This window comes from Rhinolophus hipposideros, assembly GCF_964194185.1.
Source record: "Rhinolophus hipposideros genome assembly, chromosome: 4".
NCBI classification, from domain to species: Eukaryota; Metazoa; Chordata; class Mammalia; order Chiroptera; family Rhinolophidae; genus Rhinolophus; species Rhinolophus hipposideros.
Genome location: NC_138050.1, coordinates 107,563,154 through 107,577,602, shown reverse-complemented (window position 1 = coordinate 107,577,602; position 14,449 = coordinate 107,563,154). Strand labels below are relative to the sequence as shown.

Here is a 14,449-nt window from a genome sequence, read left to right as displayed (position 1 = left end):
CGGCTTCCTTTGGCCCAGTGTGCAGAGGGCCAGCGGTTGCAGGCTTCCTGAAAATGAGATGCAACACCAGGTGGCTGAGAAGGAAGAGGTACATATTTCTCTTCCTCTAAAGTTGCACCACAGTATTTAAATGAATCCCATGTAAGTGGGGAGCTATTATCCACTTACTAACACTGCTTCCATTTCGTACAAATCCTCCTAACCGTTCCTAGCAAATGTGAAGCCTGAAAGACTTCTAAACCTGTATTAGTTACATTCAGAGATTAGCTACAGCGCAGAGAGGGAGCAATGACTGGCATTTCGGCCTATTTGTGCTGACTTCTGAGCACGTTCCTGTCTGCATAACACAGACAGCCCCTGAACAAACCTAGTGATACAGCGCATAAGCCCTGAGGTGGACGGGGACAGGTCCTGGGCCGGGAGCCAAGGACAGGGAACAGAGGACGGTGACACAGGAAGCCAGGCTGGCAGCAGGGCAAGGGGCGCGACCCCGCCCAGGCTTCCCACTGCTGCCTGGTGGCCTTGGGGCTGGAGCCACGGTGGGGTCCACCTGGTGTCAGCATCAGACCTGCTGCCCCTGCGTGGACGATCTGGGCCCCTTGCTCACCCGTGGGCTCAGGTCTGTGCAGGTGGGAGTGTGGGAAGCAAAGGCCAAACAGCATCATCCTTTCCTCCTCATGTTTCTAGAAGCGACTACTCATTGGTCCCGGGTATTCAAAGTGGAAGTCAGTGGCTAGAAGTGGTTCTTTGAGAAACAGTAACGAGTGGCCTTTCTTTTCATTTTCCAACTTCAGTCCTCATGTTCTGTTTGCTTAAAACTGCCACAGAAAAGATTAAGGAACTCTTTTCCTCTCAGCCTCCGATATCTCCACGCCTCGCCCTGGCAGTCCTGGGCGACAGTTCTGTCCTGGGGCACTAGGGAGCAGGGGGTACGGCCAGGCTCCTGCTGAACCCCAACCCGACTGCGGGTTTACCCAACCCGCTCTCTGCATGCTCCCTCAGGTCGGAAACAGCAACAAGGCTCACCAGCACGTTCTCCAACTTTATCATTTCAAAGGCCCTGAAATGTCCACCTCCTGGGATTTACAAAAGGGAAAAAATATGAGATAAACAGATTGTGAAAGAAGCAAACTGCACTATTTGGAGATGAGTTACAAGTGTTCAAAAGTGGAAGACATCAACTTCCCAGCATGGATCTGATTAGTAAGTTATTCAAAGCTCTTCTGAATAACTGGTTGATGTTTTCAGTGACACTGACTTAGGAACTGAACTCAGTCTCAAAAGAACTGCTTCTGAGGGCCGAGGCTGAGTCTCCAGTTGGGGAGACCTCGGCTGTAGGATGGCTGGTGGGGAGCCTGGCTCACAGGCACAGTGGTTTCCGGTGTTGGATGTGAGTGATGCCATCTAAGCAGTTCACCCTGGGAGAGGAGCGTCCATACCACCCGAGGGCCACCTGTGTCCCCCCTAAAAAAACCCCTCTCTTTAGAGTGCAGACTCGCAGTGCTGTTGTGCCAGACTCTGCTTCTGCTTTGGGCCCCCAGTCCCCTTCACAACCCGTGTTCAGCACTGGAGCCACCAGCCTCTTTCTTCTGTCTCTGCCCCCTGCTCCTTTGGAGGCTGGCTCCAGTCCATCTAGGGAAGCTTCCGTCACACCGTCCAGGGCAGTGCCAATGACAAGGACAAACACATAGGGGCCAGCGCTGGAAGATGTGGGCAGCAGAACTCAGACGTAAGGTCAGGGCAGAAAGAATAAGCCAGAACAGACAGAGCACGGCAGACACATCACACCCACCTTAGAACAGTGCCCCACGTCCTGCTGTGAGCGCAATTTCCACACCAACCTGTGCAACCTCCCTTGGGGGAGGTCCCCACCCGCAGGCACGAACCCCTCCCCTGCCCTCGGCCTCTCTCAACACTGACTGTTCCTATGAACCAGGTAACAGAGGAAGAAATAAACGAACGGAAAGGCTTCGTGTGTGACAACCTATGAAAATGTAACTTGTAATAATGTAGTCAAAGTTACCTGAAGAGACATTTCTCCAAAGAGGATATACAAATGGCAAATAGACATATGAAAAAATGCTCAACATCGCTAATCATCAGAGAAATGCAAATAAAAACCACAATGAGATATCACCTCACCGCAGTCAGAATGGCTTTCATCAACAAAACAAATAGTAACAAGTGTTGGAGAGGCTGTGGAGAAAAAGGAACCCTCATACACTGTTGGTGGGAATGCAGACTGGTGCAGCCGCTATGGAAGGCAGTGTGGAGGTTCCTCAAGAAATTACGAATAGAATTACCATATGACCCAGCAATCGCTCTCCTGGGTATCTACCCAAAAAATCTGAAAGCATTTCTCTATAGAGACACGTGTACTCCAATGTTCATTGCAGCTTTGTTTACGGTGGCCAAGACATGGAAACAACCAAAATGTCCTTCGATAGATGAATGGATAAAGAAGTTGTGGTACATATACACAATGGAATACTATTCGGCGGTAAGAAAAGAAGATATAGGAGCATTTGTGACAACATGGATGGATCTTGAGAGTATAATGCTAAGTGAAATAAGTCAGACAGAAAAAGCAGAGAACCCTATGATTTCACTGATATGTGGTATATAAACCAAAAACAACAAAAGAACAAGACAAACAAATGAGAAACAAAAACTCATAGACACAGACAATAATTTAGTGGTTACCAGAGGGTAAGGGGGTGGGGGGTGGGTGATGAGGGTAAGGGGGATCAAATATATGGTGATGGAAGGAGAACTGACTCTGGGTGGTGAACACACAATGGGATTTATAGATGATATAATACAGAATTGTACACCTGAAATCTATGTAAATTTACTAACAATTGTCACCCCAATAAATGTAATTAATTAAAAAAAATTAATTATAGCATAAAACAAAATAATGTAGTTAAAGTTACAAAAGTCACCGAGAATCTGCCAGCTCACAAGGCAATCTAACTGGAATGAAGCCTAATGACTCAATCCCCCTTTTCTTTGCTTTTAGAGAAATCACTCTTTGCTCTAACTAAACACAGCTGTTAGAGCAGTAGCCGGCACCAGGCCCATCCCAGACGCCTTCCTGGAGGAGGTGGCACTGGGCCCTCAGAACAGGAAGAGTGACTGGTAGGGGTTCGGGAATACATGATCCTCCAGGAACAGTCGTTGACAAGAGATATACTTGGCTACTCCTCCCATCCTAAATACTTTTTCCTGTTACTGCAAGTTCTCTAAAATCGTTTTTAATGACCGTAAAACACATGACAGTCCACTGTGTGGCAATGCAGTGACATGCTCACTAACCCCTCTACACGTTTAGATAAAGTTAATTTACAGTACTGGACAACTGGGAAACTGCTTCTCCTGGAAGGTATCACCTATCCTCCCCCCCAACCTGCCTCTCCCCCCAAGAGGACTGACTTTACCTTCCACGTCATCACTGCTGGAGTTCTCAGCACTCGTGCAACTGTGTGGCTCCGGGGGACCAGGAACGTACCCCTCCGGGGGCAAACTAACAGTGTAGAGCCGCCTTCCAGACTGGACGTCAGTGTCGCCGCCTGCAGGAGAAACCGGGAATAGCGGGCTGACCAACACTGCGCGCTGATCTGACCCACTGGCCCCCAGGCGCTTTGTCAGAGCAGACTCGCCTAAGACATGGAACCAAACAGCTCCATAAAACCTAGCCACTGTTAGCAACACGGATTTTAACACACCACGCATTTTGCCAGAAGAGCAAGGCAGCTATATAATCAGCCAGCAAAACGGAAGGATTTACGATTATTTAAATTCACTTAAAGTTAGTTATGTAAACTTCTAGGCTTTTATAATATGATATAAAAACACAACTCATTCATGAATAGGAAGCAGAAAATAAAAATACTCCAAAAAACATACCCCTCATTATCACAACGTGAATCTCTTAACATTTTGTTGCATAATCTTCGGGAACTTTCTCTTCATATGTGCTAACAACCCATATATATTCTGTGTGTACAGAGACACAGATATACAGACACATGTGTCTTAAAGGGGTCATGCTACACATATTAATATTTAATTATATTTATATATTATACATGGGTATATGCGTATCATTCAAAAGTGAATGTGGTATGATAAAATACTATGTTAAGATATATTTAAATGTACAGCCTTTTAATGGCTACATCATAATCTGTGTAACTGGCAGATTATAATGTAAGCACTGTTCTAAAGCTCCACTGTCACAAACAGCTACTGACACCGTCCTTGCTATATATGACCCTACACACCTGACCATTTAGGTCCTCAGATAAACCCCTGGGAGGCACTGCTGACTTTTCGCTGGCTTCTCAAATAATTTGTTGAGATACAGATACAGGAGTGCGGCCTTCTCCACACTTTGCAACACCGGGTAGTATCAATCTCTTTCATCTTCACATTTTCATTCAAAACACGGCAAAGTAAACCTTCTTGTAGGTGACAAACCAAGTGGGTATCCCAATCAGTCTTCCACAGAAAAATAAGTATTTTTAAAAACAACAACAAGGACTGAACAATGTAGCCATACGTGACATTTGGTGTCAAGATGTTTATATTTGGCCAGGCATTTAAACACAGCCTCAAGTGCCGACTGACGGCTTAAGAACCTCGAAACGCTTCTGAACTCCCCCGCCATCAGTACGTTTCACTTTCTTGAAGGTAGGATGCAGGAGTTCTGGTTCCTGACTTACTGTGACCCATCCAGCTGACTAATCACTGTGCCATCTGCAGGAACCAGGGCAGAGTGGAGGAGACATGCCTCTGAGTGGCCATCCCCATCGGGGAATAGCAACACTGGATCATTTTTCACAGAATACTTTTGGAAGCTCTTAATCAGCTAAATCTTTCTTAATAAAGACACTAGGTAGAATTTAGAAATGTCATTGTTCTCTTAATTATTAGGATGAATATAGGAGTAGCGCGGAAGCGAAGATGAGTCACGCAATGAGAAACAGTGATGCATCTCAGAAAAAGAGCTCAGAGCGTAACCTGCTAGTGAACAACTATCCTGTTAGGAAACCACAGGCTGACTCCTAAGGCTGGGCTTTTAACCTGCAAGTGAGTCTTGTCATAGTGGGAGATGTCAAGTGAAGAAGGTCCAACAACACCCCCGGGCCTCAGTGTGCGTTCTGGAAAGCAAGGCTCCGGGTAATCCATAACAGCTCCCAGCCCCCGTCTGTCCTAGTTTCTCTGGGTGAGGACAGTTTGTCCTTTCACAAGTTAGATGTTCATGTACCGCTCAGGTGGTAAACAAGGAAAACACCAATCACTTGATGGGGCAGTGGCAGCCACGGGGCTCTGCATGGGGCCCTCCACGTGGTGGAGGCCGCGGCTGGGGGTCCCCACAGCTGACTTGGACAGGCCGCCCAGGACACAGCACCCCAGAATCCCACCTCCCCTGCTGACAGGAGGCGACGTTTAAGAAGAGCCTGATTTGTTTACATTGTGGTTCTGAATTTCCAGTGTGTGCTGTCACCGGTATGTTTTAGAGGACGCTGCCACCCCACCTTGATTTAATTCTTCGACCTCCAGGAACTGTTGGGCACTGATTGTCCTGGGGTCCCGTGATTCACGCTGATACCCAGCCTTGGTTCTTCCCTGCGCTCATCCTCTGCCCAGGCCGAGACGCCCACCTGCCTCCCTGCCCTATGTTCGCCTGCAAAGGCACTCAACCCTGCTGAATGCTGTGGAGCAGCAGGACCTGCCGTCCTCCCACCCCCACTCTGGGTGCTGCTTGAAAATCACATGCTGCCCAAGTCTCTCCTGGCAATGGAGTCACAGCACCGGCCCTGGCTTCTGTGCAGTCGCCAACACACACTGCCGTCCCTTCAACCCACATGGACGATTCCACCCATGTCCTCCCCACCCACTCAAGGCCACTGCAATCCTTTCCTTCTCCCTCCCCTCTCATTATCAATTTTTCCTCTCCACTCCAAAATTTCATTATCATGCAGACATGCTATAATTTCTCCAGTTTTAAAACAAACCCATTGCTCCCACTCCCCATCGCCCCAATGGGGAGAAGCTCTCCTACATTATCTTCTAGTACCTTCCAGTTTCAGTGTTTTCGATGTAAATTCTGACTCTTGCAATTTTGCCACAGGAGCGTGAGATAACGTGGGGCTCCCACGTTGTTTTCTCCCCCCGGCAGCAATGCAGGTGTCCCCTTGCCCACACGTGCTGACGTGCCCCTGACTGTACATACAATCCCAGCAGAAACACTCCATGTCTGTGCGCCCAATACGCTGGCCACTGGCCTCAGGGGGCTACTGATGGCTTGCCATCAGACCAGTGTGACTGGAAAAGTGACTTGTAATTTCAGTTCTGCTTTAAACAGCCACATGTGGCTCGTGGCTGCTTGGCAGCTGGCTCCAGTTCAACAACCGCCATCCTTGCTGCCAGAGGCCAGCCCATGTCACCCATTGTCTGGTGGCGGCAAGCCCCACTGGCCTATGGTCTCTGTGGCTCCCGCCCTGGTGGTGGCGTGCAGGCTGGCCGTCACCCGCCCTGCTCACCGCTCCCAGTGCACTTTCATTTCAGAACTCTCTCACTTGGGTCAGATCTCCGAGGACGCGTCTCCGATGAAGTCTTGACCCCACCCCTGCAAGCGCACGCTGCTGGCCCGCCAGGTGGTGCTCGTGTTACTTAGCGTGGTTGGCAGGATCCGTTCACAACGCACATAGAAATGAAAACATAACTAGACACAACTTCCATAGTCACAGATAACTCAATAAAGCAGTTAGAAGGCAGCCTACAGCCCCACGTCTATGCGCATGCACTGGGCCCCTGGGCCGCTCTGACCGTCAGCTCTGGAACTTTCCAGACTGAGAGGTAGTGCTTCATTTCAGTATCACTCTATAACTCCAGGACTCACGTGGTTGTTTTCATGGCATCTGCTCCTCACTTCATTTCTGTCTGTTCCCAAATTCTTTTTTTACTTAACAGAAATCATGCCACTATTGCTCTCCTGTATTTAAAATGTGCTTTTGCTTGGAAAACAGAAATAGTTTCTAGTCAGCTACTCAGCTAATCTTTACTACTTCTTTCTCTCCTCTACCTGCAGCCTGCAGGGATAGTAACGTCACCTGGCTCCTGAACACACCATAAAGAGCTCACCTCTGTCTCTATTGCTCGCCTGCCTCCGCCCCCACTCCAGCGGTTAACATGGGGAGGCCCCACGGTGGGCCCCACCGCCTCTCCACTGCCCCTCGGAGCGCCTCTGTCCCGGCGAACCACCCAGCCGCCCACCAACCCTCGGGGCAGCGGCTCCCAGCAGTGAGCGCACGCGAGGCCACTCCGTCCCAGGCTCTCAGGACGCGTCATCCTTTATATCTGCATCTAGAGGTTCTCAGTGAGGGCTCCTCTCAGTAAGGTCTCTGTGACCCCCATTACCCTAATCCAGCAGTCTCCTTCTCAGCAGCTGCTGTGGACTGAACTTTGCCCCTCAAATCCATAGCTGAATCCTAACTCCAGGTGGCTCTATTTGGACACCAGGCCTGAGGAAGGAAACTACTGAAATGAGGTCATGAGGGTGGGGCCCTGGTCCCATAGGGCCGGACTCCTTCTAAGGAGAGGACACCAGTTCTCTCTGTGCCACGTCTGCAAGCAGAAAGCCGCCCCAGCAGACGCTGCCCCTGGGGCACCTGGACCTCAGACTTCCAGCTCCGGAACCTGAGAAGTCAAGTCTGTCGTTCATCCCCGTCTGTGGACTGTGCGCTAGTAGCCGGGTACTCAGTGTCTGCGCTTCCACCACGTGCTGTGCACTGTTTTATTTTCTTGTCTTTTGTATTTACTTATTCGATGTTCTGGTGTGTCCCGGAGGAGGTAGGCCTTGTGGTCACAGGAAGTCTCTGCTGCCCTATAATCAGCAAACGGCTGTCACCTGACATCCTGAAGGACAGAGGGCTTCTCTGTCATTGGCCCCTGGTGACTCTGCAGCTGTGGTTCAACCCTGGGGTGCGTCACGATTCGGGGACCCATCATCTGGGAGGCACAGATCTGGAGGAGCTGGGAGCAGACACGCCGGGCTGGCTCTGCTTCCTCTTCTGGATGCCAGGTCCCAAAAGGCTGCTCTGGGGACAATGAAGGACACCTGCGAGGCTCAGCCTGTCAGGAGGGAGCAGGATTTGGGGACCCTCACTGCTAACCGTCTAAAGCCGGTCCACAGGGATCCGTGTGTGCTCGGTCGCCCACTTCATTCAGTCTGCCCTCAGGCCCTGGAGAGCTGCAGACCCTGCTTGCCAGCCACCGTGCCAGACTCCGGGAGTGCTGTGACCATCACAGCCCTCGTCTTCTCAAAGGAGGGCACAAGAGCGAGCAAATGTGACCTACCAGCGGATGCAGACAGTCGGAATGGGTGGTGACAGAGAGGTGAGTCCACGTACAAGGTCCGATGATTAAATTCGCAAACCTGTTGCAACCATGTTGCTAACCTTTTTTGATGTCAGAGGGATTATTCTTTATGAATTTGTACCAACTGGACAGACAGTTAACCAAGTTTACCATTTGGAAGTGCTGAAAAGGCTGTGTGAAAAAGTTAGACAACCTGAACTGTTTGGCAACAATTCATGGCTCTTGCATCACGACAATGCACCAGCTCACACGGCACTGTCTGTGAGGGAGTTTTTAGCCAGTAAACAAGTAACTGTATTGGAACGCCCTCCCTACTCACCTGATCTGGCCCCCAGTGACTTCTTTCTTTACCTGAAGATAAAGAAAATATGGAAAGGAAAACACTTTGATTGCATTCAGCACCTCAAGGGTAATATGATGACAGCTCTGATGGCCATTCCAGAAAAAGTTCCAGAATTGCTCTGAAGGGTGGACTAGGCACTGGTGTCGGTGCACAGCTTCCCCAGGGGAGGACTTTGGGGGTGACTGTAGTGACATTCAGCAATGAGGTATGTGGCACTTTTTCTAGGATGAGTTCACAAACCTGTCAGACCTCATACACATTCCAGGTAATGGGACAGGCTGAGAGTCCCGAGTCTACTTCTTCTGCTTTAAGGAGCTGTCAGTAATCTGCTAAGTGAACACACACTTTCTCCTGATGGTGGTCACAGTGATTTTCAAGCCATTTTCCCAAACCAATTCTGGGTCTCCAATCCAGTATCTTAAAAAAAGAACAATAAGCACAGGCCTTTGAAATGTTGGAGGAAAGCTGGTTGTGGAGTAAGCAGGAGCCCGTGCTTCTAAGGCAGCACAACTAACAATTGGTTCAGTTAGTTTTTCTTTCATGAATGGAGCACCGTCCACACAGCCAACATCAGTGCTGGGTGTTCAGACTTCTCCTCGTACAGAAGGAGCCAGATGTCAGCCACGTTCTGTCCCTGGAGATAAGAAACTTGGCGTAGACGCCCAATCCCTTGGCCCACACGCCTGCCTCCTCCACGACTGGAGGTCCTCCAAGCGACACCTCCTTCATCCTCTATCCCAGCCCCAGGTCTGCACATGCCAGCTTCTCCTTCATCCTCACCAACCCAGGCGCAGAGCTCGGCCCCCTCTCTGTACAAATTGTCCTCTCACCCAGGCACCTCAAGGGTTGAGTGATTTTTAAAAGATTTTAAAGACTACATTTTTAGAGCAGTGTCAGGATCACGGCAAAACAGAGATTTGCCACACACCCCCTAACCCCCCACGCCCACAGCCTCCCTGTCATCTACAGCCCCCCAGAGGGGACAGTTGTGACACCTGGTGAGCCTGCACTGACACATCCTCACCCAGCGTCCACCCTTCCCATCAGGTCACTCCTGGTGTCGCTCCTTCTGTGGGTCTGGACAATGTGTGATGACCTGTACCCACCATCACAGCGTCACACAGAGGAGTCTCACTGCCCTGAACGTGCCCTGTGCTCCCCGTTCACCCCTCCCCCAACCCCTGGAAATAACTGCTCTGTCACTGTCCCCGTAGTTGTGCCTTTCCCGGGATGTCACAGAGTTGGGATCACACAGTATATAGAGCCTGTTCAGACTGGCTTCTTCACTGTCATATGCATTTCAGGTTCCTCCATTTCTTTTCACAGCTTAAGAGCTCATTTATTCGTAGCTAATACTCCGCTGTCTGGATGGACCACAGTGTGTTTACCCATCACTCACTGAAGGACACTTCAGTTGCTTCTACTTTTTGGTGATTACGAACAAAGCTGCTCTAAACATGCAGGTTTCGTGTGGACAAGAGTCAGTTGTTTGAATAGAGATCAGCGGGTAGAGGCGATGCAGGTCATTTGCTGCACAATCTTTGCAGTCTTGGGGTCCCCAGCCCCACCTCCTGTACCTCAGAATTGTCTTATTGTTTCTGGACTCTTGGGACCCCCAAGATCCATGCTCTCAGCAACTCAAACAGGCTCTCTTCTCAAGAGGTGAGGAAAATACAGCAGTCAAGCAAACCGAGTTTGTACTGGGAAGGGGGTCAGTCAGCATGTGCTGACACACGGGTGGTCAGGGGTCTGACAGGCAGAGAGCGGAGAATGACAGACACACTGTGGGCTTCCCCACTTACTGAGAAGGGGAGGGGTGTGGCAGGTGTTTGCTGTGGGGACTGAGATGCCCTTAGCTGGCCAAGCAGAGTGACCGGCAGGCAGCTGTGTGCGCCGTGCTTTGTGAGGTACCCCAGGTAGAAAGCCCTGGGTTTCACCCAGTTGGAGAACTCGGTCTGGGAGCCGTACCTATCTACATGTAAGGACATCATCCATCAGGTAGTAACTCAATTTTTTTCTTGAATTTTGCTGAAAGCAAAGAAATATAAAATATCTGACTTCAGAGATCTGTTACCAGCATCAGAACAATTCACTTTCTTTCCACAAGTCCAGTGTTCCCGAATGCCCTTTCTTGAGGCCCCCAAAGTGGCTTTCAGAATAGTCAGGAGGCGGATGAGAGCCGAGCCGCAGCGGGCACTGGTGGGCTGTGCGAGTGGGTGCCGGCAGCCTGAGGCCTCACCTGCAGGGCCAGACCCAGTGACAGAGTTCTGCTTCCCCACGTGGGCGCCACAGACCATACAAAGTGACAGGTTTCTGGGAGAGAATGATGCAGGGCTGAACACACACCTCCACCCCTGAAACGAGGCTAGTGGGTCTGAACAGCAGGCAGCACTGGTGAGAGCACTGAGGACCGTGAGTCCTGAAGTGACAGCAGGGATTCCTGGGGCCCTCTGGGGCGCATCAAGGCTCCAGAACCGCTGCCACCGGGACCACCGGGACCTCAGAGAGGGGTGCAGACAGGAGGGCTGGCTGAGCCCTAGACGGCCTGCTCCACACGCTCGCTGACGGCTACCCCAAGGCCCGTGGAGGGCAGGCCCTGGGTCCTCAGGGGACCTCAGCACACTGCAGGAGTCTGTGAGGGGCTACTGGGGCCAGCACCCTCTCCTCTGAGCCACTCCCAGAGCTGAGAGGCGGTAACAGAAGTGAGAATTACAGCAGGTGTGGAAGACAAAGGTGAGGGGATTGCCCAGAAAGCAGGCCAAGACTCCAAGACATAAAACCTAACTGAGGGGCAGGCCTGGTGGCTCAGGCAGTTGGAGCTCCGTGCTCCTAACTCCGAAGGCTGCCGGTTCGATTCCCACATGGGCCAGTGGGCTCTCAATCACAAGGTTGCCAGTTCAACTCCTTGAGTCCTGCAAGCGATGGTGGGCAGTGCCCCCTGCAACTAAAATTGAACACAGCACCTTGAGCTGAGCTGCTGCTGAGCTCCCGGATGGCTCAGTTGGTTGGAGCGCGTCCTCTCAACCACAAGGTTGCCGGTTCGACTCCTGCAAGGTATGGTGGGCTGCACGCTCTGCAACTGGACCTGGAGCTGAGCTGCGCCCTCCACAACTAAGACTGAAAGGACAACAACTTGAAGCTGAACAGCACCCTCCACAACTAAGACTGAAAGGACAACAACTTGACTTGGAAAAAGTCCTGGAAGTACACACTATCCCCCAATCAATGTTCCCTTTCTCCAATAAAATCTTGACAAAACAAAACAAACAAAAAAACATAACTGAGATTAGAAAGATCATGGGAGCCCTAGTGTCTGAAAAGCAGGAATTCCATAGAACCAAGGCAGAAACTGAAGGAGAGGGAGTTATCAAGGAAACAAGCCATGGTATGCATTTCCAGACAAAAGGGCCCACTGAGTGCCTGGCACGGGAGGAAAATGCACTGGGATCAAAAAGAAAATCCTGAAACAGTCCAGACGGGAAAAATGCTTCTCTCCCAAAGGATGGAGGATCAAAAGGACAACTGACTGCTTGACAATGACACTAGATGTTCTAAGTAAGGTCTTCAAAATTAGGAGAAAATGATTTCTAACTCAGAATTCTACTCCCTGTGAAACTTCAAAGAATACAGTAAAGATACTATTGAAATTCAATGTCTCAAAAATATTTGTCTCCCCACCACCATTTCTCAGGAAGCTACAAGAGAACGTGTTTCAACAGAATGAAAGCATAACCCAAGAAAGGAAAGAGGGTCCAGGACGGCAGAGGAGGGGGCTTCTCCCCAGGGGACAGTGACCAGGGACGGTAACAGAAGCACGGAGCCATGTGAAAGGGAGCGAGTCTGTATTGGAACAGAATGGCCAAGGACGTGGGCTCCAAAAGATAAAACTGACAGAACTTCTGATGGGTCTGACCTTATCAAAGGTAATTTAGACAACAGGTGGCAGGGTTTGGGGAAATATCAGACATGCTTAGAAAACTACGCAAACAAGTAACAACCCAAGAAAATTAACTCCATCAAACTCCACTAACGCCACTAAAATTGTATGAAACAGAATATCAAATATTACATGACTCAGCTATAATAAAAGTGTCTACAGATTCAGAAATGTAAACACCGAATACTGATCCTACAAAATCCTAAGTTTACGTTGGAAGGACGAGGGCTGAAAAGTGGACCTGTCCACGCAGGGGGTGACTGGACACAGAGCAGCACCGAGCACAGGTGTCGTGCAGCCACGTGGCTGTGGTGGCCCAAAGGAGCATCTGCAGACGGAGTGGGTGTGTGTCACAGAGGCTGGAGCAGGCTGCTGCTGTTCTCGTAATACTTGCAGGATTATTTGACTCCCTAAAATCTATGCAGATATAACAGATGAATGGTGACAAATAATAAAAACAGTAACAGAAAGAAGGGTCCAATATAGGGTCTCAAGTGAAAGAATTTGCAAAATGCACACACTCTGCTTGTTTTGGCTGCTTACAGATTATGCCCCTTTCTTCAAGAACAGATGGAATTCTCCACTCTACAGAACCAAAAAGAGTAAAAGGGCTTCTGCAAAGTGAACAAATAGCAGTAAACTGGTTAAATCACCATTGTTTGTCCTAATTGTACAAAGAACGTTTTCTCAGTCTCATATCCGACGACTGATCACAACAGCACCCTTCCACGTTCTGATTGGCACCTGACATGAAAAAGGGGCGGGTTTGTCCACAGCTCTGACCAGCACCAAAACGTCTCCTGTGAGACCACCAGTCCTGCAAGGGAACTCTCACAATTACGTTTGCAGAAGCCACATGCAATTTGTGGCTATTGGATTGTGATTTCATTGTTTTGCTTCGAGCCACGATTACTCTATTTCCAGCTGCAACTAAACTATGATGGTTTTCCTTCCAAATTTCCCAGGCATGTTGTTTCAAAAAAAGACGCTTTTTCATGATAAAAAACACATAACAAACTAGGACTAGCAGGGAGCCTCGAGGTGACAAAGGACGTGTGTGCAAAGCCCACAGCTGCATGCTTCCCCCTGAGTTGAGTGAAGAATGAGACCCCAAGGCCCACTCTGGCCCCGTCCATTCCCCACTGTACTGAAGTCCTAGCCATGGCAGTCAGTCAAGAAACAAAGAAATAAAAGGCATCCAGACTGGACAGGAAGTGAAGCATCTCTACTTGCAGATGACATGATCTTATATGTAGAAAACCCTAAAGAACCCACAGAAACTGTTAGTGCTCACATGCTAGGCAAAGTTGCAGGACCCAAGCCCGACATACAAAAGTGTCTATTTCCAAATTTCAGAAATCACTGCCTCAGCCAAGGTCAAAGGACTTACCTGCATTTCCATACATGAGTAATGAGAATCCTAATAACACACGAACACACACACACACATGCGTGCACAAAAGCAATCCCATTTACAATAGCATCAAAAAGAATACAATACTTTGGAATAAAGTTTTAAGTGTAAAACTTACAGCCCGAAAACTATAAAACGTTATTGAAAGAAATTATAAAGAAAATGTAAATAAATGGAAAGATACCCTAAATTCATGACTGGACAATTTATTATTGTTAAGATGGCAAGAACCCACAAAGTATCCTGCAGATTTGCAATTTGTATCAAAATTCCAATTGCTTTTGAATAACCAAAACAGCCTTGAAAAAGAACCAAGTTGGAAGACACACTGTTCTCAATTTCAACACTGAGTATAAAGCTACAAAAA

At 49.2% G+C, this 14,449-nt stretch overlaps 1 protein-coding gene across 2 annotated transcripts in view; it reads right to left on the bottom strand.

Annotated features, from left to right (window-relative positions):
• Positions 1-14,449, bottom strand: part of ERICH1 (glutamate rich 1) — a 47,411-nt gene that overhangs the window by 19,142 nt on the left and 13,820 nt on the right. For both annotated transcript variants that reach the window (XM_081045719.1, XM_081045720.1), the window contains exon 3: positions 3,441-3,572. In XM_081045719.1, coding sequence (XP_080901845.1) covers positions 3,441-3,572 — 132 coding nt within the window. The remainder of the gene's footprint in view (positions 1-3,440; positions 3,573-14,449) is intronic.